The sequence below is a fragment of the Megachile rotundata genome, chromosome 1 (genome assembly GCF_050947335.1).
Source record: "Megachile rotundata isolate GNS110a chromosome 1, iyMegRotu1, whole genome shotgun sequence".
Lineage (NCBI taxonomy): Eukaryota > Metazoa > Arthropoda > Insecta > Hymenoptera > Megachilidae > Megachile > Megachile rotundata.
The window spans coordinates 8,703,723-8,730,920 of NC_134983.1; the positions used below are offsets into that span (position 1 = coordinate 8,703,723).

The 27,198-nt window shown below is 35.6% G+C and overlaps 1 protein-coding gene across 12 annotated transcripts in view; it reads left to right on the forward strand.

The window, feature by feature from the left end:
• LOC100880704 (agrin) overlaps positions 1–27,198 on the forward strand; it is a 656,625-nt gene that overhangs the window by 596,118 nt on the left and 33,309 nt on the right. For all 12 annotated transcript variants that reach the window (XM_076532486.1, XM_076532494.1, XM_076532499.1 and 9 more), the window contains 4 exons: positions 8,956–9,192; positions 23,139–23,354; positions 23,995–24,236; positions 25,409–25,595. In XM_076532486.1, the coding sequence (XP_076388601.1) occupies positions 8,956–9,192; positions 23,139–23,354; positions 23,995–24,236; positions 25,409–25,595 (882 nt within the window). The remainder of the gene's footprint in view (positions 1–8,955; positions 9,193–23,138; positions 23,355–23,994; positions 24,237–25,408; positions 25,596–27,198) is intronic.

The following is a 27,198-nucleotide window of genomic DNA, read 5'->3' on the forward strand; positions in this document are numbered from 1 at the left end:
AGGAAGTGACAAATTTGCGAATGTCCAGAGTTAAACATTTAGAAGTTAAATATTTAGATTCACGATTTTTTATTTCTCAAATATTTAGATTTTCAGATTTATGATTTGTTAAATTTTAAATATTTAGACTGTCAGATTTGTGAGTGAAATCTTATTTAATTTATCTTATTGAAGTAACTTAATTCATCTTATAAGGTAGAAATTAACTCTCCCTTAAATCTTAGAGCAACTTATAAATTGAACAAGCAACTTATTAATTTACAAACTTCAACGATTTTGTATTGATAAATATTCAAATATTTACATTTGGTAATACTTGAATTTAAAAAAAGAAACAAGCGAAAATTAAAGTTTCATGGGTTTTTAATTAAATTCCTATAATGTGCGATCAAATATTTTCTGCTAACTAGATCTCTCAATAACCAATCTATAAAATGAAACTTAAATCTTATTTCTCTATTTTAACCAAAATTTAAGTCCTCAAAGAACGATCAAAGTGACTTATAATATTAGAAATGTTGTAACAGTATAACCAACAGTGTCAGAACCAAAAGATTATAACAAACACTACTAAAAACAATCAGAAACAGCATTGTAATAAAACGTCGATTCGAAATTGATTAAAGACACCACAAGAGTGTGTTGCAAACGTTAACGTAGATTAATGGTGATCCTTGTATTTCCCTGGTCAGATTATCGAATAAACCGAACCAAGAAGGGTAGAATTCTTCTTACCTCGAATGACCCTCGTCATCATTCACTGGCGAAGCCCACTTCTCTGTTTCCTAGCCCGACAATATCCGGACTGCTCTCAAAGTTTGCCTAACGAGGCTCATTCGACACGGTCCGACTGTACCAACCATACAGACCACCCTTCGATCCCATTATTCCCTCCTCTTGATCCTCCCCTTTCAGCCCCTTTCCTGACCGTTGCTGCCGATACCTTCCTCCATGCCACTATACAAACCACGCGCATTTCGATAATGACCCACTAATTGGCAATCATCCATACCTAAACTGATCGTCGATCATTTTGTCATCTTCCTGCATTTCTTCGGGTGGAACTTGATAATTTTCACCATTAGCAGTCAAAGGTACTTCGAGTATTGTTAGATAGCCACTTTTTAGATGAAAGGTTTGAATTTATTTCAAACAAAAATTGTTATTTATTTCGAAGTTATTATTTCTGTACTATTAATTGGCATTATTGACATAAATTGTCTGTCTTGTTACTATTGATCATCTATCTCATGTATAATACTATGGACTTAGGTAAAAAATCTTTGTTTGAATTGATGAATGAACGTGAGATATTTTGGGCTTTCAAGGGTTAATACTAGATTTAAAACGTGTGGCAATCACTTATATTGAAGTTAATTTATATAAAATAGTGGAAGGTATCCTTCAATGTCTAAATTGGAAATTTGAGAACGTAGGAAATTGATAGCTTAGAAATTCGAGAACTTGAAGTATATCTAGTTTGGAAATTTGAGAACTTGGAGAATTGTTGACTTGGAAATTTGAGAATATAGGAAATTAATAACTTAGAAATTCGAGAACTTGAAGAATATCAGTTTGGAAATTTGAGAACTTGGACAACTGTTAATAACTTGCAGAATATCTAGTTTAGAAATTTGAGAACTTGGAGAACTGTTGACTTGGAAATTTGAGACCGTAGGAAATTGATAACTTAGAAATTCGAGAACTTGAAGTATATCAGTTTGGACATTTGAGAATTTGGAGAACTATTGACTTGAAAATTTGAGAATGTAAGAAATTGATAACTTAGAAATTCGAAAACTTGAAGAATATCAGTTTGGAAATTTGAGAACTTGGAGAACTATTGACTTGGAAATTTGAGAATATAGGAAATAGATAACTTAGAAATTCGAGAACTTTAATAATATCGAGTTTGGAAATTTGAGAACTTGAGATACTGCTAACATAGAAGTTTGACGAAGTACAAAACTACGGAATTTAGAAATCGAACAACTTCCTAACTTAGAAATTTAATAATCTAATCTGAAAATTTGATACACCCTAGAATTTGAAATATAACAGTTGAAATCAACCTTACTTAAAGTATACGTTCCAAAAAATTATGGGAACGGTTTACTTCTACCGAATGCGAATTTTCAGGATATCGAACAGTGGATTTCATCGCGTTATTCCATCACCATAAATTTGAGTGTTCACCGATAGAAAGGTGCAAACTGCGCAACTGAAAGAATCGATCCTTTTTACATTTTATACATACATGATTATAAACCTGAAAATACAATAGCAAGCTAATTCCATTGTCATTCATTATATAACCTCCATAGAATTTCCATTTTTGACTAAAATAACCAGCAGCAGCGGCATTTCAAGCTGCCTACCTTAATGAAACTGCAAGCAATTATTTAGAAGAGAATGATTCTCTCTTTGGCATCGTCTAATTTGAATTTAAAATGGCCCTCCGAATAATCGTACAATGTAATTTACATCAGAATGAACACATTCGTTGTCACGGTTTTTCCATTTTCGGAAACCGGTAGCCGAGATATTCAGATTCGTGAGAAAGCGACGTTTCAACGTTAACGAAATTTGCAACGTAATAGAATAAATTACGAACGAATCGCAGGATAAACGCGTCGTTACCGTAAACGGGGAACAAAACAGAACGAGGGTGAACTCGAAACGATGCCATCGACAGTTGACAGACGTTTCGACGAGCATTAACGAAGAAGCCGGCGTCGGTGAACACGCCGGTAATGCGGTGCTAGCTGGTAATAAATTATCCGCGGGCGTGCTGCGACGGTCAGGTGCGCCGGCAAAAACCACCAAAATGGATTATTAATTACTATATCGCGTCGACGCCGTCGTAGATACGCCCGAAACTGGAGAGCAACAGCGTTTCTGAAAGGAAAAGACTCCTATCATTAGTTTCTCGCTGGATCATCGTCAAATATAGATGAGCCTTCACGAAGTGACGATCGAATTCTTTCCAAATTTTGAAGTTTTTCCACTTTTGAATTTTTGAATTTTCTAGTTTCTAGACCGTGTTCTCAAATTCTTATACTTTTATATTTTGTAATTTTTAAATCTTCCAATTTTGAGATTTCTGAATATTAATATTATATATATCTCTAAATATTAAAATTCTCAAAATGACTATAAATAATTATTAATAATATTGTGTATATAATCTTCCTCAGAAATTCAAATTTAATTAATCCATTGAGAAATATACGAATGTTAAATGATGCCTTCTGTCATTTAGATTCATTTTTTCAGTGAAAGTCATCCAAACATGAACTATTGCATATACTAAGACGAGAACATTGAGCAAGCGATTTCGTAAATTTCGCAAACGTTTCATGCGGATATATAAATTTCGAAATTTGTTGCAATTCGATCCGCACTTGTAGCTTCTCCCGATCGTAAATATCAAAATGATTGATTTGAAATAGAATGGGAAAGTCATGAATTGAAAACGCGCACGCGTATACTTCTCGCAACTCGTCCATTCAATTTTCTACGAGCACGAAACGCGCAGCTTTAGCAAATGATTGATTCGCGAGCTCGATTAAGCCGGCTTTTCGATTCACATCCATATTTGACTAACTTATATTCACTGTCATTCTGTTCGCTGAATGGTCCGGCAATAGTTTTATAGAGAATGTTAATCTTTCATCCATTGAATAACTGACTGAACCGGATTAAACGTTGAACGCGGATTCGCATGACCGAAAAAACACTATAACTCTAAAGCTGATTGCATGTTCGTTTCCCATCGTTGACAGTAAAAATACTGTGCTGGTGTTTCAATTAAACGTAACATTTCAATTCCGGCCGTGGAATCGACGCGGAAACCGGCTAGATTCTGAAATGAAATTTCAAAAAAGTGTCTCGACACTTTGCTCATAATTTCTGTCTTGAATAAACGTTGCACCTTTCAGGCTCAAGTCAATTTAACTTTTAAATCGATCTTAGATTTCTTAATAGCCTTCTCGAACGAGCCAGCCAACTTTTATGCTCGCTTAAACGTATTTTTCTTGTAAACAGACCAGATAGAAGTTTAACTAAAGGACGATAAATTAAAATGAAATATTTCATGAATACTCTTCGTATCCTGAGTAAAAATTCTGCTTATAAAACCAACAACACTAGCTGAACATTCACTAGATGAACTAGCAAAAACCAATCTGTGTTAGAATTTTACTCATGAAACCAACAAGACACTGAATCAATGTACATGTAGTGACTGTTTCACTAATCGTATATTATATCACTGCAAAACAATGAACATTCATTAATTGAACTAGCAAAAACCAATCTGTGTTAGAATTTTACTGATGAAACCAACAAGACACTCTGAATCAATGTACATGTAGTGACTGTTTCACTAATCGTATATTATATCACTGCAAAACAATGAACATTCATTAATTGAACTAGCAAAAACCAACCTGTGTTAGAATTTTACTGATGAAACCAACAAGACACTCTGAATCAATGTACATGTAGTGACTGTTTCACTAATCGTATATTATATCACTGCAAAACAATGCACATTCATTAATTGAACTAGCAAAAACCAACCTGTGTTAGAATTTTACTGATGAAACCAACAAGACACTCTGAATCAATGTACATGTAGTGACTGTTTCACTAATCGTATATTATATCACTGCAAAACAATGAACGTTCATTAATTGAGCTAGCAAAAACCAATCTGTGTTAGAATTTTACTGATGAAACCAACAAGACACTCTGAATCAATGTACATGTAGTGACTGTTTCACTAATCGTATATTATATCACTGCAAAACAATGAACATTCACTAATTGAACTAGTAAAACAAACCCATGCTACAATTCTGCTTATGGAGCACAGTCTCAATTTAAATCTGATCAGTGTATAGTCACTCACGCTTTGATTAATCCTAAGTTACACTGCGAAACAGTGAACAATCGCTAATGGAACTAGTGAAACAAACCTGCGGTAGAATTCTGCTTATGAAACCACGAACACACTGTGAATCTGATTACCGAATAGCCGCTGTTTGATCAGTCCTAAGTTACATCACTGAAACAGCGAATAAACGCTAATGGAACTGGTGAAACAAACCTGTGTCCTGCTTTCCAACACACTGAATTTGATACAATGATCTTCGTCTGACCATCAGCGAATAGTCTATTTAATCAATGCTAACTTACAATCGTGCAAAACAGTGTATAGTCGCGTGCCAATTTCGGAAATGAGTAAACATGTTTTTAAAAAATGAAATTTGTTTTAAAGCATGATCTTTGATATTTGAATTGACTAGATCGACGTGTGACATTAGGAGAATTTGTTTCATTAGGAAGATTGTGCCAGGACAAATCGACTGGTGTAGTCTATGGCGTGATAACCGACCGCTAATTGCGTTTGTCGTACCGATAATTAATAACGCATCGATCACGAGAGCGCGACGACGAGTGGATAGGCGAATTAAATGCGTTAACGACGATAATCAGGTTGTGGTGAATGGCAAATCGAAAATACACCGGAACATGGGAGTTATTGAATGCAAACGAGGCCACGATCCATCATCTGGCTGAACCTGCTGGCTTTCGACGACGACACAAACGTTTACCACTGTCGATCGTCCCTAAACGAGCCAGTAACTGACGGAACAAAGCTTCAACTCTTCGAAAGACAGATTGCCGTTACAAACTTACATTTACTGCGATCCTTTTCTGCTCTCTCCAAGTAAATTAACCCATTTTTTAGCTGGAAACATTCATTGATCAGAGATACATAGTTCATTCATTGCTTCGTTATTTTTTTAGTACATGATGTAAGACACATTTTTAGTCTTTTATTTAAATAAGAATGGATAATTAATTTTCCAATTTAAAAGTTTGAGTTAGATCTTTCATTTGCTTTGATAACGATGAACGGTACTTATAGTTAGTTTCCTGATTTAACAGTTTGAGTTAGGTCTTTTATTTGGGACGGTGGTAGCGATGAATAGTTAATTTTCTAATTTAGAAGTTTGAATTAACTATTCTACTAGTTTCCATGATGAATATCGATAGCGGTTATATTTCCTAATTTAGAGGTGTGAATTTTTTATTAGTTTTCATGATGAATAGCGACGTTAATAAATTTGAAATTTTTATATTTATAAATTTTATAATCCTGCACCTCATCAGATTCTAATAAGAACAGATATTTAAATTTCTACACTGAATTATGTATAGCCACGATAAAGCAAATGGGTTAATTTACGTTTTATTAGACAAAGACTAAATATTGAAAACCGAGTATCGATTAAGCTTAAATATGGCGACCTCAGCAGCCAGAAAATCACAAGCTTTACGACCAAGAAAAGTGCCGGGCTATATTAGAACTCGTCAAGGTTTATGTTCCGTTGAAATCGTCCCGAAAGGAACGTGAGCTTTATCGTTTCAAATGGGAAAAGTAATTACACTTCTTGAAACTTGGTTAACCATAAAATTTTATTTCCCAATTTATTCCCTAATTTGGTTCCTTTATGATTTTTACAATGTATGAGTATGTATGATTTCCGTACGGTACCATTATAATTTACTTGTGACACCTTTGAGCAAACTCGATATACCCTTAACACATTACTTCTTCAAATTTTCCACCATTTTATCTTTAAATTTCTGTCATAGTTAATGGAAGGTTAAGGGTGGAGTAACACTTGAAAATTCATACACGTTGATAAATTATTAATCAGAGATAGCATATTGTTTCAAATATTTTACTCCGACGCTTGGTATTATTTTACCCCTCGATATTATTTAAAAATTTAATAGTGAAACCTCTGCACAATTTCCTATTTCATTTTCGTAGCAACCTCGATATTCCAAAGTTCGAAAATTATCGTATTGTAATTCGAGAGTATTAAAATTCACGATTTCCCTGCACATACAAATTTCCCATTTGGCGACGTAACGCTCTTTCTAATTCCTGTGTCACCGAGAGATCCGCTCAGAGGTGTCAGAGGTCGTCGGTGCAATTCCGTCGACCGACGTTGGAAAAGAAGAGAGCCGGTGAAATGCAGCGAGTAATAGCGGCGAGATGAATAGTGGTCGGTTTGATTTGCAGAAGGGAACACAGAAGGGATGAAGCCCGGGACAATGATAGGCAAAGCCGTTCTGATACTCTGCACCGCGTTGACGATATCCCAGTGCTGCTACGTTTTCCCAAAAGGTACTTGAGCTCAAATAACGAGCGAAACGACATCGTCTCGGCCTCTTCGTATTCTGTTCTCGGTTAACGAGACTCGATTTGTATCTGCAGGAATGCGTAACGAAGTCTGGGAAAAAAGAATTAAAGATAGAAAGAAAGACGGCTCATAGGCGGTCACAGTCTCGAGAATCTTCTTGCGGAATAAAATATTCGAAAATAATTTTTAGATCAACTTCTCGGCGCAATTTGCATGCGAATGAAGGAGAACATCCGCGGAATGATTCATGAATCTTTGAATTTTAATCAAGTATTTTAGTCATTTTAGTAAATGAAGACCTTTTTCATTTTAGTTGTAATTGTTCTTGTCGCGACTGCATTTTCTTCAACTCGCGGTTTTCTCAAATTCATATTCTTCTTATTTCGAGGGTTCGTCCGAATTGGAAACGTTTTAATTGCATTCGTAAATAATTTAAGTTTCGTTCATTTATTTTCGGAATGACCTCTTCAAGATATCTGGACCTTCTCGTATTTAACTACCCGGTTAAAATTCTGTTACCAAAGCTATTTGGACAAATAATTCTCAGTCGCAAGTCTAAACGAGAGAATCGAAATAGTTAAATTCGAATCAAATAAACAGAATTCAAATTCAAAGACGAAAGTGCTTCCACGAAACTATATTTGAATTATTCCGGAAAATTGCACATTCGAAGTGACAAGTACCAGTTTAAAATGTAGAATTGTCCGCGTTTCAGTAAAGCAGGAACCTGTTAAAAACCCCGTTATTTTCTGACGTTTCCTTAAACGAAGAACCAAGAATCACCGTATCCCGACGAACGCTAGAATGTTTTAATTGGGTTTACCGTTCTATATTCTACGGTGGCGGTTCCATTAAAAATTTTCACCGGCTTAGCAGCGACTGAATATTCGCGGAAGCTTTTTATCTGTTTAAATCCCAGGAAGAAAGGAGACGAAGGCCGCACACGGTCACGGCTCGTAGACTGTATTTTATCGCGGTGGCTAAATCCCCCGTAGACGATACTTTATTCATCGTGAATCGCGTTGATTTAATTTCACGCCGCTTTATGGTGTGCCTCCTGTTTGTGGTCAGTAATTACTTTTGATGCCATGATGCCGTGAAGGAATTATCGATTAAACGTATCTACATTGTTGCTTTCTGTGAAATCGTTTTATTACTGTTATTCTATAACTGATGAATGTATAACTGTATGTAGGAAAAGTTTCGTTTGAAACGAATGTCTAAATTGGTTTTATAATTGGTAGAAAATAATTTTTCAGAGATTATATGCTTGCGGGTTGTACACTCGATAGCATTGTGAGATTACGTAAAGATAATGGAAATAATAATAGCAAGTTTTTAAATACACTTTCATGTCGGAATGTATCGAGAGTTCGGAAATTTAGAATTCAAGAATGTGGAAAATTTCAGAATTTGAGATCTTGAATAATTTGGAAATTTGGGAATTTTTAATTTTAGAGATTCAGAGATTTGTGAGTTTGACAATTTAGGGAAAATTTGGATACTTGAAAATTTGAGCAAACTTACATTCCCTTCTTAACTTAAACCAAGAAAGCCTACATTAAAGCAAAAAGCACCTTAGTGTATTTAATCGTCAAAAACCTTCAAACGTACAATTTCATTATAACTGCAAATCATAATAAATTATCTCAGTTTCAAATATATTTGACTATAGGAAAAATGTCTAGTATTTTTGTAAATATTGACGATGTATCGATTTTTGTTGCAGAAATCAAGGACCCCTGTACGAAACTAAATTGTACCCAAGGTTCACAATGCGTAAGAAGCAGGGACGGTACCGAGGCAACCTGCGAATGTCTGGAGTCCTGTCCGAATTTAGGGGATCATGAAGGATCTGGTCCTGTGTGCGGCACAGATGGGATCGACTATCCGTCTCTCTGCGAGTTGAATAGGGCAGCCTGTGCAAAAGGTGCTAATATCACGGTGGCATTCCAAGGCAAATGTGGTGAGTATTTTTCTTTCAATTTCCAATTGCTTCTCAATTTGAGATATTCTGACATATTCTCAACAAATTTTAACATATTCTCCACGAATCTTTAAACTTACTATTTTATCTGCAATTTATTAACATTTAACGACGGACCATATTTATTTCTCCAATCTGACTTTTTAACGGGGACCATATAGATTTTTGGTCGAATTTTTATTAGGCTGCGTTTGCCTCACGCGATAACTCGTGGATTGACATTATATTCGAACCTAAAAATCTCAATCTATAATGAAACTTTATTTAGAAGTATTTGATACCTGAATAGACGAAATATTTCAAATACACGAGTCTCTTAAAAATTTGACTGCCTAATTTAAGCAGTGGACCTTTGTATTCATTTCACAAAGCAACGCCGTTCGAGGGTTAACAATTTCATTCGGGCAAGATGACGTACATAACTTTTAACTGCAACTGTAAAACACAGAGCATAACTCTAAATTGGAAGTCTTGAAAGTAGGAGTGGTAAGAAAATTGCACGAAACTTGATTTACGAAATACTTAATTTTAATGTCTATTTTTTGTGTTTCAATGTTTAGCAGTATTCTAATTTTTTGTGAAGTCTTCTTCGTTGTTATTTGGTCTCTGTGTTAAAAAATTTCATGGTGTTCTGAAGCAGTCATGTTGAATGAAGGGGTAGTTCTGTACTACCTAACATCTCTAAGGACTCTACCAAATCTATCATTTTTATTATTTTGTTCGTGTTTCAACGTTCAGCTGTATTTTATCTTTTTACAAATTCGACTCTTGTTTCATTGATATTCTTTTTCTCGATTCAAACATTTCATCGTGTGTTTTCGTGTACACAGCCATGTTGAACAAAGGGGTAGTTCTGTACTACCTAAGGACTCTACCAAATCGATCATTTTTATTATTTTGTTCCTGTTTCAACATTCAGCTGTATTTTATATTTTTGCAAATTCTACCCTTGTTTCCTTTTTATTCTTTTTTACAATTCGAACGTTTCATCGTGTCTTTCCACGTACACAGTCACATTGAACAAAAGGGTAGTCGATAATCAGTGGTTAAACAGAGGGTCTTATTATCCAGGGAATGAAAGTCTTAAATCCGAAAGCAATTCTTGCCTTTCGCGCCTACCTGAACCGTAGAATTAATCAGGGGCCAGGTTCAGTACTAGCCGACAATGGGGCATCGAAAAATAGCGGGTGAATTAAACGAAAGGCCAAACAAAAGGCGAAAAGACACAGAAGGCCGTAAAAGAGAACGAGCGAAGCCGTTTGCAACATCGACAAAAAGACAGTGATAAATTAGACGTATGCGAGCGGCATAGGTAAACGATTCTCTTCCCCTTTGTTTCACGCTTACTCGTTCAAACACACGCTAAATCGTTCACCCGCACGAATCGAGGAAATATATGATAGCGTTCGTAGGAAAATCAGACGAAATACAGCGTGTTCCGGTATTTGCTTTCTGATTAAATCAATACTCCTCTATGAAAAATTTCATCTATTCTTGCGATTGTTGAATCTGATAACGCATTGCATCACTATGAAAATTATTGGCAATCGTAACACATATTTTTCAAAACATGGATGGTGTATTTTTTGCTTAAAATATTTATTATAACACGTATTACTTATGCGAAATTTTATATTTTGAATTTAAATTCTTTTGTTTGTAAATTTGTGTGGTTTGATCAAAATTATCTTTAGTTATTATTAGAGTATTTAATATTATCCCTGGTATTAAGTTTATACTTAACTACATTTAAAAATAACATACCTAAGTATACTGTACTTAATATTAGGGACAATATCAAGTACTAAACAAACTCATATATTTTCGAAAATTTGAGGATAATTTTCGATAGTGTATCGAGTAAGAATATCTAATATTTAACTTTATATCGAAAAATCAACCTTACTTAAAATAAGTCAAAACCTCCATAAAAATGATCAAAAATGCCGAAAGATGGTTAACAAGGGGTTTGTAAGGCAAAGAACCAACCAACGAAAACGAACAGTAATGTTATGGATCAATAATAACAAATTACCGATATCAATTAAAAACTAATAATTACCTGATTACCCTCTTTGTTCGCACAATCTGCGGATCTGTTTTTGACAGACCTTTCATGTTTTTCTCTGGCTCTCTTTTCGTTTCCGATATGCGCAAAAGCTTTGCCTTTAACCGTCAAGCATTTCTTCACTTATAATTTTCTTTCCGAGCAAGGCACGTCGTTTTCTGATGCTTCTGCTTCTTCCTCAGAGAATTTCTACATCGCGCTTTCAGCACTGTATTTTCTCTTCAACCGAGTTTCCATTTCTCTGATGTTGATCGCATTACACCTTTATCCGCGCTCTTGAAATTTTCTTTTAGAGAATGTATACAATTTCATTCTTTCCTTGCTGGTATTTACAGTGCTTTTACTGTCATTCTTCTTTTTATGGTAATTCTCTTCCATATCAACATTCTTTTTCAAGATTTAATCTATCTTTTTCTTTTGTTCTACGCTCTTTATGGACTTCGCTTCTTCGTGACCCCTTTCATTCTCTTCTCTCGTATTATTTTAATGTAGACGATTTTATTGTGTTATTTGTAGAACGTGGAATGTCTAATTTAGTATATTCGTTTTGTACAATATTGACTTGAATATTTTAATTTAAATTTGGGAATTGGGGAAATGGGAATTTTAGAGATTTGAGTATTTGCGTGTTTAGAAATTTGGTAATTTAAGGATTTGGGGTACTAATTTTGGAGTGTTGTAGATTGAGAAGTATAGGGGTTTTCAGATTTCGGAATTTGAGAATTTAGGGATTTGATAGGTTAGAAATTCAGGGATTTCAGAATTTAGGTATTTCAGAATTTTCAGATTTCAACATTTGAGAATTTAGGGATTTGGTAAGTTAGGAATTTAGGGGCTACCGAATTTAGATATTTCAGAATTTTCAAATTTCAAAATTTGGAAATTTAGGGATTTGGTAGGTCAGGAATTTAGGGTCTTTATAATTTAGATATTTTAGAATTTTCAGATTTCAGAATTTGGAAATTTAGGGATTTGGTAGGTTAGGAATTCAAGGACTTCAGAATTTCGTTATTCACGAATGTGCGAATTTGAAAATTCAGATATTTGAGAGTTCAGAAATATTAGAACTTTGGTTTTTTTGCAGATCTTTTAATTTATGAACTTTTAGATCTCTGGATCTTTGAACTGAACTATTGAACTTCTAGAAATTCATGAATTTGGAGATTTGACGTTTGGAGATTTAAGGGTCGAAGAATCTTCTAAATTTTGTAGTGTGAGCTTTAAAAAACTTGCAAAAATAAAACATGTGTTTAAAAATTTCTAAATATGTACTACATAAATATGATGTACCTCTCCTTTAACCAACACCCCTATATTAAACTGTTCATACAGTTCAGTAAAAGCATATGAATAATAACATACAGTTCATGACACATATAATCACATATGATAAATCGATCACGACATACAAACTTATGAAATATATTTCACGAGTACCAAACTCGACGATACCTGACCCATATATCCCAATAACTCCACAGCCAATAGTACTCGATTTGCTCTCGAATACAGCATACTAAATTCGATTTTTATAAATACTGAAGTCTCCATCTCCACAAGAAATCTCACCGATTGAATTTCTTTCTTTCGTGTTTATCCCTCGTTCAACAACACCGCGCGATCACCACGACACGCAGTAGAAACAGCGAAAGCTCGAATACAGTATAAACATGGCGGGCGTTTAATCAACCGAGTAGTAAAGACAAATGTTTGGTCAGACAGGTAGCTGTGCGGGAAGGTGGCGATGTTTACTTAGGATTAGTTAAGTCCACCCGTTGCCGCCCCATCTGCACGTGCACCTCCGTCGCATCTTATTCTTCGAACCAGAATTGTTACTAGTTTCTGGTTAATCGTAGATGCTTAACTTCGCAGGTACAAAAACGACGATTTTGAAGAAAAGTTTTCAATTTTGTCTACTACACGTTAAATTAGAAATCTGGTTGACATGCATCGAAGTAAAGGTTATTAAAAAATTTGAAGAAACTAAGGGGTGGTTTTGGGGTGAGGAGAGATGTAGTACAACTTCGTAATTTAGTAATAATATGTACAATTTTTCGTTGTTAATATTGTTTATACTATTCTACCAATTACTAATATTGTTTCTTATATTATGAATTTATAGTTTACAGTTAAAGGTAACGAAATTGTTCGTGACAGAATATATTTTATACATGCTTTCGTTCAACGATACGTTCAAATACGTAGAGTTAGAAATCTTGAGAAACCTCACGCAAAAGGTTTCATCAAAAGTACAATATGAAAGTAGTTACAAGTTTACAATGTTCCCCCTTATTTTTGCTTGCTATTACAAAAATTGTACTCCTTTACACTTATCCAAGATACGGACTAAGGATATACATTCACAACCTAGTGAATGTGAACGAATAACATTTCAAGAACAAATATTCCAAAATAATTGACAGAAAATTCATCACTCATAATTTCCAATATTCAGCACAATGTCCATTGAACATCAGGGAATAAAGCAAAGGGAATGTTCAGTAATTGGTAATCAATTAAACAAATCAAACTTCAATATAGAATCAAGCACCGAAAGATTTATTATACCGGTGTAATAAAGAGATATTGATGCCAGTTGTATAAAAAACTGAAACAAGCAGCACAAAAGATTTGAACCATCGTAGTTTAATGAAGTATTCTTCCTCGTTGATTGTCATCTATGCAAAAGTCACTTTGCATTTTTAAGAGAGGTCAAAAGTGGTGCTTTATCAATCGTATCCAGTCATCCCTACCGGTGCACGAAACGACAAAATCAATAATAAATTCTATCGAAGGGGAAGGTTCCCCTCTTCGAACACTCGGTCCAAGATACCTGACCCCTCCTAATTTCTTCAGCAACGGGGATGCCGAATCAGGGGGATGGAATGAGTCGAGTCGCGAATCTCAAGTGGCTGTGACGATAAATCAAATTAGCTCGAAACTTTCGAGACTTTCCGATCGTCACCCCGCCACCCCTTCAGTGAACCCCACTGTCAGAGACGATTGGCCCGAGGGTAAATTGAAAAAAGGAGGGGGAAATGAGTTTTAGAAGCGGACGAACTTTTTCAATGATTGAAAGTAGCAGCAACGAAAAAGAACGGGGACGAAGCAGGTTCAAGTAACACAAACGCGATTAAACCTTATATGTTTCCTTCAAAATTTAAACTTCATGTTCTTCGCTGACTTACTTTTATCTCTTCTACATTGTTATGAAATAGGAGAGGAAAGTTTTCGCAAGTTTTACGTGTATAACTGCTGGTGTTTCTCATGGGTATTATTTGTAAAAATCATTTGTAGGTCATTTATTTACCAATTCATGTACTTATTCACAAACTGATACTAACGAAAATTTGTTTTATCAAATTAATTGCTGCTCCATTGTGAGTCGTTGAATTTTTCCAGTTTGAAAAGAGAAATGTATTTTTAGGTATCAAGTAATTTTACTGAGAAAATAATAATAGATATTTTCGCTGAAATGAATTTATTTTAAAGAAAGATGTCATGTTGTGTATTTGTAACATACTGTAAAGGTAACGAAAGGTCCCGTAACAAAAGGATGTAATTATAGAGAACGAGAAATATTATCGATAAATTTTATAATTAATAAATTTTTTCATTTATTTTTCACAAGACTGATAATTGCTTGTACTTGTCAAAGGGTATACTTTGTTTTTCTAATATATTTTATTTGCGTAAATGTAACAGCATGCAGCAAAGAAATCAATAATTGCACTTCTTATGAAGCTTTTTTTATTGAAAAAATTTTAACTTCAGTAAATGTTTTTATAAAATATCAATTTTTTTACAATTAATTATTGTTTTTATAAAATATCAATTTTATTGTAATTATTCATTGTTTTTGTAAAATTATCATTTTATTACAATTAATCATAGTTTTTATAAAATGTCTATTCTGCCGCAATCAATCATTGTTTTTATGAAATTATCACTGCATTACAATTAATCATAGCTTTTTATAATCTGTTCTTTCTATCCGCAAGTTATAATATATTTCAATGAAGAAAATCTTCCTAGTTTCAGCACTCGCAGCATCATTTACTTTTCGATTAAATTTGCAAGTACGATATACATTAATCACAATAATTAATAACATAACCATAAAAGACGAAACGAGATATCGCGTTTCGTGCGTATAATCACCGACGATTTTTTAATTATCGGCGCATGCAGCGGGGCCAATTAATTCCGAGGAAATACTGGATCCTGGAAATTAATAATGTCACGGGTGAAGATTCAAAAGTTATGGAACCGCATTAACATAATTCCAATTAACTGTCACGGTGCACTGCATCGATTTCTAACAGCCGATTTCCGTTGGCACCGAAATAAACGATTCTCCGTAGCTATCGCCCTTTCGCTAATTGCTTCCAATGATGGAGATTGCGAAGAGCGACTGTTACGCAATTGCTTTTATTTAATCTTATAAATTGCGTCGGTGATTATAACAATAAAACCGTACTGTCTATATTTCTGCCTTGTAATGAACACATAATTTCCTTTACCTTTTAGTAAAATTAGTTATGTAAATTTTAAAAATAATATACACATCATAATTTATGTATTATACACTTACAAATTGTGTAGACACTTTTACAAGTATAGAGACATGAAATCGTTAAACAAAATTTAATCAATGATTTAATTAATCAGAATAATATTAACGATTCAACTAAAGTAATATTAAAGAAGATATTAATATAATCAATGATTAAATCAATTTTAAAAATGATTAAAAAATTTAAAAAATGTTTAAATCGGTTTTGTTAATTTTGTTGAAATTTATTAAATCAATTTTGTTAGTATAAAATTGATTCTGTTGAATATACTAATATGCAACCTAACATTGTCTGACTTTAAACTCGTGATGTAGTAGAAAACAAGTGAAACGTCTCGTTGAATCATTAACTTGCACTACTTGCACAATTATTTAATTATGATTAAAAAATTTGTTAAATGTTTAAATCAATTTTGTTAATTTTGTTAACCTTTGAAATCAATTTTGTTAATATGAAATTGACTCTCAAATTGATGGAATAGAAAACAAGTGAAACTTCTCGTTGAATCATTGACTTGCACTACTTGCACAATTATTAAATTACGATTTAAACATTTTTTAAATGTTCAAATCAATTTTGTTAATTCTGTTAAAATTTATGAAATCAATTTTGTTAATATGAAATTGACTCTCAAATTGATACAATAGAAAATAAGTGAAACGTCTCGAATCATTGACTTGCACTACTTTCACAATTATATAATTACCATCCGTATAAGGAGGTAATCGATAAGTACCTTCCACCGGAACAGTCTTTGAGAGATAAACGTACAGACACGAGTACCTTTCCAGCACTTTCGTCCTTCGTCCTCATTCTTCCATTTCGCCCGAGAAGTTCCCTTTAGCTCGTTTCCGGCGAATATCCAGATTCGAATTGGAGAGGGGCGTGCCGTTTTCTTCACGCTCGAGTGTGCCGAAATAAGGGTCTTCCGCGAAAGGGAGATCTGTTCGACGGAGGAACGTTAGATTCGAAGCTACCTCGAAATGGGCTTAACTAAATTCTCACACTAGTCGCGTTAAAGTATTCTTGGTATGAGGACACGAAGCACAGAGAAACGAACGGGAAAAGCGTATACGAATCGATCACATGGCTCGAGTGCACTCGATTTCGACTAAACTTTTGTCGACAAATGTGACGAATCTATTGTTGCTTCACATATCATTTTTTATCTTCTGGACAATTAGATATTTTTAAGCATAATTTAACTTTGACTGTATAATTAATTAGAAGTACCTGAAAATATTAAGTATACTTAGGTATAATTCCATAATGTTTAGGTGTCAAAATTTTCGAAGGTACTTCAGATTTTTTGATTAACTATGTTTGCGATTTTTAAGGGATTTTATTTAATCCTCAAGAATTTCTATCTGCCTAAATTCTTACAATATATAAATTCCTAAGTTCTCAAATACAAATCCCCAAATTCAAAGTTCTCAAATTCTCAAACTTCTAAGTCCTCGAATTCCCAAATTTTCAAATCCTCAACATTTCGAATTGAATTTAATATCAAACAATATCCAAATATCTATAACTTACAAACTTTCCAAAATCCCCGAGTACCATAAAATCTTTCTGAAAAGCCAACACCGCTGTGTGCATTAATTACCGTAATAAAACGATCAGAGCGGTAGATCTTCCAAAGCTTTATTACCCGCCACCATCTCCCTTACTGTCGCATGATCAGTTGTAAATTACTACAACAACATCCAGCACGGCCGGTATATCTAGAACGATAGCGAATAACCAAACAGCGACGACTGAGTCTTGTAAAGTAGCCCGTTTACGATGCAGTGTACACAGCGAAATCCCTAGGAAGCACGGGTGTTCGTATCCCCATACCATCGTAAATTACCATCATATTGCCAGGCGGATGCTCTTACGCGCTTATGTTTACGCGCCTGAAGCCTAAGTGACTGCTGTTCTATTCGGCTGGTAAGGGAAGAGCTGCAAGGGTTTCCGGTACGCTTCGGGAATACCGCAGATCGAACGGAAGTGGCTTGCTGCCAGTACACGCGAACAGATAGCGACCGTGAAGCTGCTGTTAACATACACCCAAGTCGTACCATCTCTGGCATAATTCCCTTGCACGATGCTCCTAATCCTCTTCCCGAATCTATGAATTCGGTATCCCATCTCTCGTCAGCTTACGACCATTTCCCAATGATATTTCGCTACAGGAACTGCTATATTTACTGATCTGTTCTTTGATGTACATTTGTACTTTTTTGGGGACTTTTTATCGATCGTGATATTGGATCAATTTTGATTATCAATAAAACGCTGATGATGTATGACGATTTTTTTATTGAAGTTTGGTGTGTAATTTGTGAGTAGTGTAATTTACGTTGATGGAGTGAAAGGTGTTTGTTAAGATCCATGTATCGATATATGTATGTGTGTTTATAGAGATATGCATATATATAATATTACTATACATATACATATGTATACAGTTTACGGGATCTTTATATTACTAGACATTTATGTTCCTATATTTCCATTTTGACATTTTTAAACTTTGATATACCCAGATCTCAAAATTTCTACATCCAAATATGCCTTGATCCGAGTACCCGTACATTCAAGGCTTTCTGGATAGCTATACCTCTCTATATCACATGTCCCTAGATCCAAATATCTTTAAATCCAAGTATCCTTAGATTCCAATACCCCTAGTTCCCAATATCCCTAACTCCAAATATCCCTAGATCCCATTACTCCTAAATCCCAATACTCCTACATCTGAATACTTTTAAATCCCAATATCTCTAATTCCCAATACTCCTCTATCCTAATATTCCTAAATCCCAATACTCCTAGTTCCCAATATCCCTAGCTCTGAATATCTCTAAATCCCAATACTCCTAGTTCCCAATATCCCTAGCTCCGAATATTCCTAGATTCCAATACTCCTAATTTCCAATACCCCTCGATCCCAATATTCCTAAATCACAATACTCCTAGTTCCCAGTACTCCTAGCTCCCAATACCCCTAGATCCCAATATCCCTATATTTCTACATCTCCAAAATGCTCATTCCCATATCCCTATATTCCCACATATGTATATCTCCTTATATCGCCCTATCTGTATTCCTACATATCCACACATGTACCTATACTTCAATATACATATGTATACCCACAACGATATAATCCCATACATATACTTATTTCTACATCTACATGTCCCTATATACCGAGTTGAGAAAACACTATGCAAGATTTGGAAAATCTGATTGCATGTTATATAAATCGAGAAGGAAGCAACAACGTGGAAATGATTTCTTTGCAAAATCCAAGGTGCATGTTCTATTATTCACGCAGTTTTGTTATTCTCCTATGGATATTCTGTTAGAAACCGGAGGTAGAAATTGCTTTCTGTAGATATTCGTCGAGGCAGGATGTTGTAAGAAATGCTTTTATCATGGAAGTGAAATAGAAATTGCTTTTAAGATGCCATTGACGAGAAAAAAACCATGCAATTTTTCTTGGAACGCTGTGTGTCGTTACCAATTCTGATTTAAGAGATTGAACACTATACTCCGTATCAGAAAACAATACAAAAAATGGAATTGAAAAAGAAGTATAAAATTAAATATTGTGCCGCTAGATTATTTGCGAATCTTAGTAGGAATTCGTGCATCAATTTTGATTTTGGACGACGGTAATTTTGATTTCGTTAAAATAGCAAAATCCAGTCATTTTGTCGGGCCAAAATATAATTGAATATTGCACGCTTACACCAGTTATTTACACCTGCTGTTATCCTAATATTAATATCGAATGCAATGGAGGTCACCTGCGACCGGCTCAATAAATTTAATACCATTAAATATCTGAATTAAAATAAATTCTCAGCTAATGTAATACTAATTTTGTAAAGTACCTGCCAAGCGAAACCAGTGAAATTATTTATTATAAACTAAAGAGTGACTTAACCTCCAATTATCCTTTCAACTGGAAACTGAACAATCTCAATTATAAAATAGTAGAAAATCATCAAACAATATTTCGAACAACAATTTTGCATCACGTTCCCTTTATCGCATTAAGTGAATTAATAAACTGCAATGTAATATTCATTGAAGTATATTTAACAGATTCCACAATTTCAGTTCAAAAATTTACTTCCCGTTGAATTAACTATTCAAGTAGTCCGACCAAATACCACTTCTCAGGTATACATATCGCGTTATAATTGATCCAATGCTCGCTACTAAATTAATTCTCTCCGAGGTATCCGCGCATAGAGACACGATATTCGACTGTGTAATTCGCTGACTGCTCTTCAATGCCCGATTCTCTGTGTACTCCGGGCGTGTGCGAATTGAACGCGTTCCTATTCGTCGATTAAACCAGGACCGTTTCATCAGCTAGATTTGATCAAGAAGAACACGCTAAATGGAACCGATCTTGGGAATTTGGTGTCCCATCAGATATTTTCGTCAAAATTCTACTTGAGAAATCTTAAATTACAAATAGTATTTTTATGTAACAAAACAGTGAGGTAATAATGTAGTAGCACATCAGTATTATTAAGGGAGTGGAATATTATAGAATTATTTTATACAGTTCGCAGATATAGAAATTCAGTGATAAGCATATCGACGTAGGAACTTATAGAATAGTTGGAGATATACAATTTGGAACATGCAGTAATCTAGAAATATTATAATCTAAACTTACAAGAATTCTGTGACACAGTAATTTTAAGACAAAAATGTGAAAATTTCAATATTTGTCAATTTTCAAATTAAAGAAAGCCTCCATATCTGTCAAAATGAGTGACAAATGATGGAAGACCTGACCCTAAACTCGCTCTACTCGAAAGGAAAGCAACGTAGCCAAGTATTCAAATCCCTGATTGAAAATCAAATCGTCTTTCGGTACCGTTTGGGGACCGTTTACGAACACGTTTGTCGCGTCTGTGAAAAGTTCGAATCGCCGAGAATAACAACGGAGAGCAAAATAAGAAAGCAACCGGGTAAAGCGAACGAGTAGAGAAGTTCACGATCTTTCCATTCGTTGACCAAACTCAATTCAGTTCCCTTTATCCGCCACTTACCCCGGCGAGGCGTAGCTCGCTTCCTTATTCCACCCCGTCGCTTATTATTCCTTTCAGAAAGTTATTCTCCGTGAGAATGCAAAATACGCTCGGTGTGGCTCGAGATGAACGAGGCGGGCGCGAGAGGACACAACGAGCAATGGAGAAAGAAAGAATGAAAAAAACCGTGGAAGAGTAGCGGGGCTAGGGTAAGAAAAAGTTTCGCGTAACTCGGAAGATTAGACGGGGCTCGATGTTGCCGTTGGTGACAGCCGGTAAAAAAGAGGGGGTGGTTTAAAGGGGGCGAGAAAAGAAGGTCGAGACTCTAGTGGCTCTTAGCCACGGACTTAAAAAACAATCGCCCCGCGGCAACGCGGGAATTTTAAACACACCTTTTATCGCTCGTCCGGATGGCTTTTGTTCGATGAAATCGTCCGAGGTTGGAAACAGGGTGAGAATCGAGGACTCGTCGCACCCTGTCCACCATCGAAGGGCTTTAAAGCAATTTACGAGGGATTTTACGGTTTCAAGTGACGCCAGTCTGTACTGATCTTTTTCCATTTTCCCCTACCATCACGTTTGTTCCCCTTTTTTCGTCGAGGACAATTTACATTCAATGTTATTTTAATACCATTCTCATTTTCCCTGGGAGGATAACACGACTGGGATTCGTATGTCTTCTGGAAATATAAGAAATTAATTTTCTCGATGTAGGAAATGTTTTAATGGTACTGTTATATAGGGTGTTACAAAACTTATAGCAAGGTAATTCTGTAAAAATGAAAATAATAACATGTCATTGTAACATGTTTGTATCAAAATTTGTCACTTAATTTACATTCATAATATGAATATTTAGATTCATAATAATTATTCATAATATATAATAATACCAGAGGTTATACAAAACATTCCAAACTCACCAGGATCAGTCATCACCAAGTATTTCATGTACATTATCATGTACATAAACCAGAAAATGGTTTTTCATATATTTCTGACTGAAATCAAGTAGCAATTGTTACAAGAAAAAATTCAAAATGACCTCCATAATCCATGAAGACCATCAAATCTGATTTATAATTACCTTTTACCAATATACATGAAGCCATAAATAGTATTAATTTGTCTTAAAAATTGCTCAGAAGCCAGGAAAGAACCCCTATCAAGTGTTAATATAATAATCGAGTTTCCCAGCAAATTACGAGTGAGTCAAAAACCGCTCGAGGGTGATTTTTATGGGATCTTGGTTTGAAAAAAGTTTGCAGTCAGATTGATAGAAGTAGATAGAAAAAGGCCGAGACTTTCGCGAGCGGGGCACAGAAGGAGGTCGAAGGGTGTTACCGTGGCACAGGTAGAAGCATGGCTGCACCGAGATTAATCTTCGCCCTCGACCAAGGAAGGAAGTTGGATTCCGTTTCCTGTCCGTAGGCGGTAGGTTTCGACCTTATAGCAGGGCTGACGCGGCAAGTTCTCGAGGCGGTGGTGTTTCTCGGGGTTAGTTCGAGTTACAGCCCAGTGGAGCGGCTAAACTCGACCCTTCCGTAACCACCCTCGTTTCTTCCTCGCCCGCCGCCACTTTACTGGCTCGTCCAGAGTTGTAATCGAAGCACATCCCCTCTACCTAAATATTCCCGGTGTACCTTGTATACACCAGCTTCGTTTCCTCGACCCCTCCTAACGATAATTTATGAACAGTTAAGAGTAAGGTGCAATTTCCTTCTTCCCTGTAATACAATTTGTCTTTATAGCCACTTAAATTTTTTCCTTCACGGTCAGCTCTGGCTTAGGGGATGTACGAACACCTGTTTGCCTCGAAATAATTCGTGCCACTGTTTCGACTCCATTTTCGAACTATTGACTGCGATCTAATCATTCTTAATTATTAGCAATTATTTTCATTATTATTTTAAAATAAACTTACATCTTGAAAATGTCAATATAAGAGCTTCTTCAAATTTAAAAGAATACATTAATATTGTACTTAAAAAAATACAACCAGAACCTCATAAGAATGTGATAACTGAATATGCTAAAACTGAACAGTAATTTTTTTGTTTAAATAAGTAAAAGAACTTTTTAGTAGTAAAATCTTATATACGTTGAAGAAAGTTCATACGTATACTGATACAGAGGCATCGACAATAGCTCCGAGTATCTAATAAAACACGATATTTTTAGCATGCATGTTGAACGTGATTTCATGCAGCACGAACCGCAATTTAATTTTCCAGATCCTTGCGGTAACGTGAAGTGCGCAGAACCGGAAATCTGTCAGCTGGACGACTCGAGGCAACCAGGCTGTCGTTGCGGTGAGCTGTGCGGCCTTGAGTTCGCACCAGTTTGCGGAAGTGATGGTAAAACATACTCGAATGAATGCAGCCTCAGGCAGGAAGCTTGCAGATCGAGATTATCGCTTAGGAAGGTGTATAACGGTGCCTGCAGCTCAGGTAATTTGATACTTTAACTCGTCCAATTTACTCAAAACGAACATATGCAACATTCGTATTAACTTTTATATCGTTCGGTAGTTTTCACGTGTACCTCTTCGGTTTTCGATATCGTTATTTTATTTATACTAGACTAATAATTGAATAATTCATTGGACAGTAACAACATTTTCGTTTATTTTGAATATTAAAAGTTTGTTAGAATTTATTTCTGTGTTATCATTCTGTCATTGAGATATTCAGTATCAGTAATATCTGAAATGCTATGTCATATTTGCAAAATAAACACGGAAAAAGAAAATGAAATTTATAATCTCCAAACGCTCACATTTGAACAAATTATCACTATTGATATTTATCGATATAAAGTGATCCTGACAGATCACAATAAATACGCCCTTCGGAGTTATCATTTTAATTCCAATATTAAAATTCCTCGAAAATATGTACGGTCTGCAGCATATGGTAATTTCGTGAAATTATTCAAATAAGTAAATTATTTGTTGAGTTCTAGAATATTAAATGCTACAAAAATAAAGCATTTCAACAATAATAAACGTTCAGCCTTATTGTTCCAGTAACACAAAAATAGAAATATGTCAGAAGCGATGAAAAGGGAAAATGTATAACCATTGTGCAGGAATCAATCCATGCGACGAGGCGAAGTGCGGCCCATATGAGCAGTGCGTTATCAATCGTCAAGGAATCGCTAGCTGCGAATGTGGGCCAGAATGTGAACCCGTGATGAGACCCGTGTGTGCACGCGGTGGAAAGACCTACACATCGTTGTGCGAGCTGAAGAGACAGGCCTGTTTGACGAAGACCAACATCGAGGTCGCCTACACGGGAACTTGTGGCTCTAGGGGACCATGCTCGGAGAAGGTCAGTCCATGCTCTAGGTGTGAGACGCATACGCGGAAGATAAAGGAACGGTGGCAAATGTTTGAACGGCCAAGCAAATACACGCGACGTGACGAAAATCATGATAGCGAATGTAGGTCGTAAGGAACGGTAAAGTTGAGCATTGTTTAACCGAAGAGAATAGAATCAGCCTGAAGATCATTTGTTCAAGTACACCAGGCTCTTGAATATTTTCAGTTAATCCGGAATTAAGGGCCGGAGTAAATCGTTCAATATGCATTGTTTGATGTTGATCTTTATGCACAGTCGCGAAGAATATCGATTTTTGTATTTCGTTTATGTGGAGTCACGGAACAATTTGTGTATGTCAGATGACCTAAAATTCTCCAAAATTTTTATAAGATTTAGTACAGATACTTCTTGTGCAATCTTGAAGATATGGACCAAAAGAGATATTGGCTAAATTTCTAATTAAATGTTTTATAATACATTGAGGGTGATACCTTAATTACAGTTCATGTTCAGTTTCTTCTATGTTGCAAATAATGCTTGTAGCAGTTGGTCATCATTTTAGAATGTCTAAAAAGTACTCAGTAATGGACGTAAAATAATAAATAGTTTAAAAATGAGTCACTGAGTGTCTCCGTGTAAATTTGATACGCACAATGACTCGATACAATTGAATGTTACGAAGCGTTTGCGTTCCTCCATTTTCTGTTCGTCGGCTTCTCGCGACAGCCTGCACGATTCTCGGCGCGATATTCTCGGTGAAAAACGTGCTCGTTCATCGTCAATGGAGAACAAGAAGAATCATCCGCGCTATTCGAGGACCGCCTCCTTCCCCGATGTACATTAAATTCCTCGAATTAAAGTAGCGCGTAAATTGCGCGCGGCAGGATGAAATGTCGCGGGCGATAAATTATCGGCTTTGGTCGAACGAGCGCGAGGAAGCGAGCGGATAGACGAGAAAATCGACGACAAAGAGTCCACTGTCGTCCCGAAAGGCGAGACTTGGAAAAAAGCGGACGACGATTCGCCGCGATTAATCTCACGTTTTTTCGTGCTGTTACCGTGAGAAAAAGGGGTGAATGTCGACTCGTCTGTTCGCCAGCGAAAACGTCAAAGGAAACGGCCCGGGGAGGGGGAAAAAACGAAAGGGAAAAAGTCGAATTGATAGGAATTTTCTTTCGCAGATCTGTCAGTGGGGTGCGATTTGCGCTGAAACGGGCGGCACTGCGATTTGCGAATGTCCAACCTGTCCGGCGGAATTTCAACCAGTTTGCGGAGACGATGGCATCAGCTACGGGAACGAGTGCAAGCTTCGCCTCGAGGGTTGTAAACATCGACGAGAGATCCGAGTGCTTTATCAGGGACTTTGCAGTGAGTACCGTTCCCCACGGAAACCGGGACGTTTAATTCTCCGGAATTTTCGTTGCATACCGCTCTCCAAATCTATGTACAGGCTGTTTCACCTTTAGTGCCGTTTCTTCGCAATTGCTCAACCAACGGGGGCGAAAGAATTAACGCTTCTCGTTGCTTTTGATCGTTCTTTTACTATTCCGCTTTTCAGAAAATTTTCGTCTTGTACAAAAAGATGAAATTGTTAGACTTACTCTCAGGAAATATATTGGAGATTCAACAGTTTCTAAGAAACTTACTAATTACTATATCTAATAATTGTTCACAAGTTTCATAAGTTATTAGAAGAATATAATTATTCGTTGATAATGTTTACTCTAAGTTTTGTAGTCTAAGGTACTTGAATTATAGTAAAAACTTCTGGAGTTTATAGTAAAGAAATAATTAACGAATAAATTCAATTTCCATAAGTATTAAAAGAATTATAAAGAATAAGCAAAATAATCATGAAATTTTCTAAACTATGAAGATAACATTTTCAATAAAAGCATGAAGTGCTTCAGAAATACATTAATGAAGATTGGCAAATGAATTGGTAAATTCTTATAAAGAATTGTATCCGAGTAACAGCGAGGAATATAAAAATTCGACTAAATGAGAAGACAGGTAAATGCTCATCGAGAAATCAATCTATGTAATTTCATTTCATTCACCGTTCGGGATGGAGATAAAATTCGAATTAGCGATGTGTCTACTTAAATTGAGAACAGTTTCAAATGCATTCGCGGTGTAATTTAAATTCCCTCTTCATTTTCTAGAAATGCTCGTCCATTCGTAATTTCGTTCTATCGTTTCGCCGTTAAAATTTGGTCGATTAAGATTTTTCCGCGCAAAACCCGTTGATTGAGTATTGATCGGCGAGAGGCAGAACAATTAGAGCAACGGTGCCGGGTAAATAATTAAGGAAACTTTATTACGGGACAGGCTGAAACGAAGAAGTCGAAGGATGATCAATTTCCATTGACCGACTTAAAATTATGAACAAGAAATTTCACTGATTAAATACGCCTTTTCGATGATATTTGGGGAGGTCAAAATTTCATATTATTGAGTTCAGCAATGTACTTTTAGATAACTGGGTCTTTATGCAACACAGCACTTTAGATTTGAAGATACTTCACAAAATTATCGAAGAATTAGAAAATTGAAGTGTGAGAAAGCTCAGAAGTTAAATTGAAGAATTGGTACTGGGTCGTTAAAACATTGAAAAACTTACTTTTCCGACATGCTGTGTAGGTAAATTCTGAGAAACCAATAACTAGCACGTTCCAAGCGAATCCATCAAAGAAACCCATGCGGAACCGTGTTAGATGATAAATTCCATAGGATCCGGTTCCTTCTACTCGCAAGATAATTTGCATGGTTTAAAATCGCGTGAAACTTCTGAAACGTACCGTTGGTATTCGATTCCATGCATATCACGGTGCCAGCGACTTCGCCCCTTGCTGAAATTGTATGAGTTGTTACCCCACGGCATGTACGATGCATATGCATGCAAGCCGTTGTCTCTCCCACTCCTATCGTTTCCTTCAGCCTCGAATTGGACTTCGTATACGGATCGCAA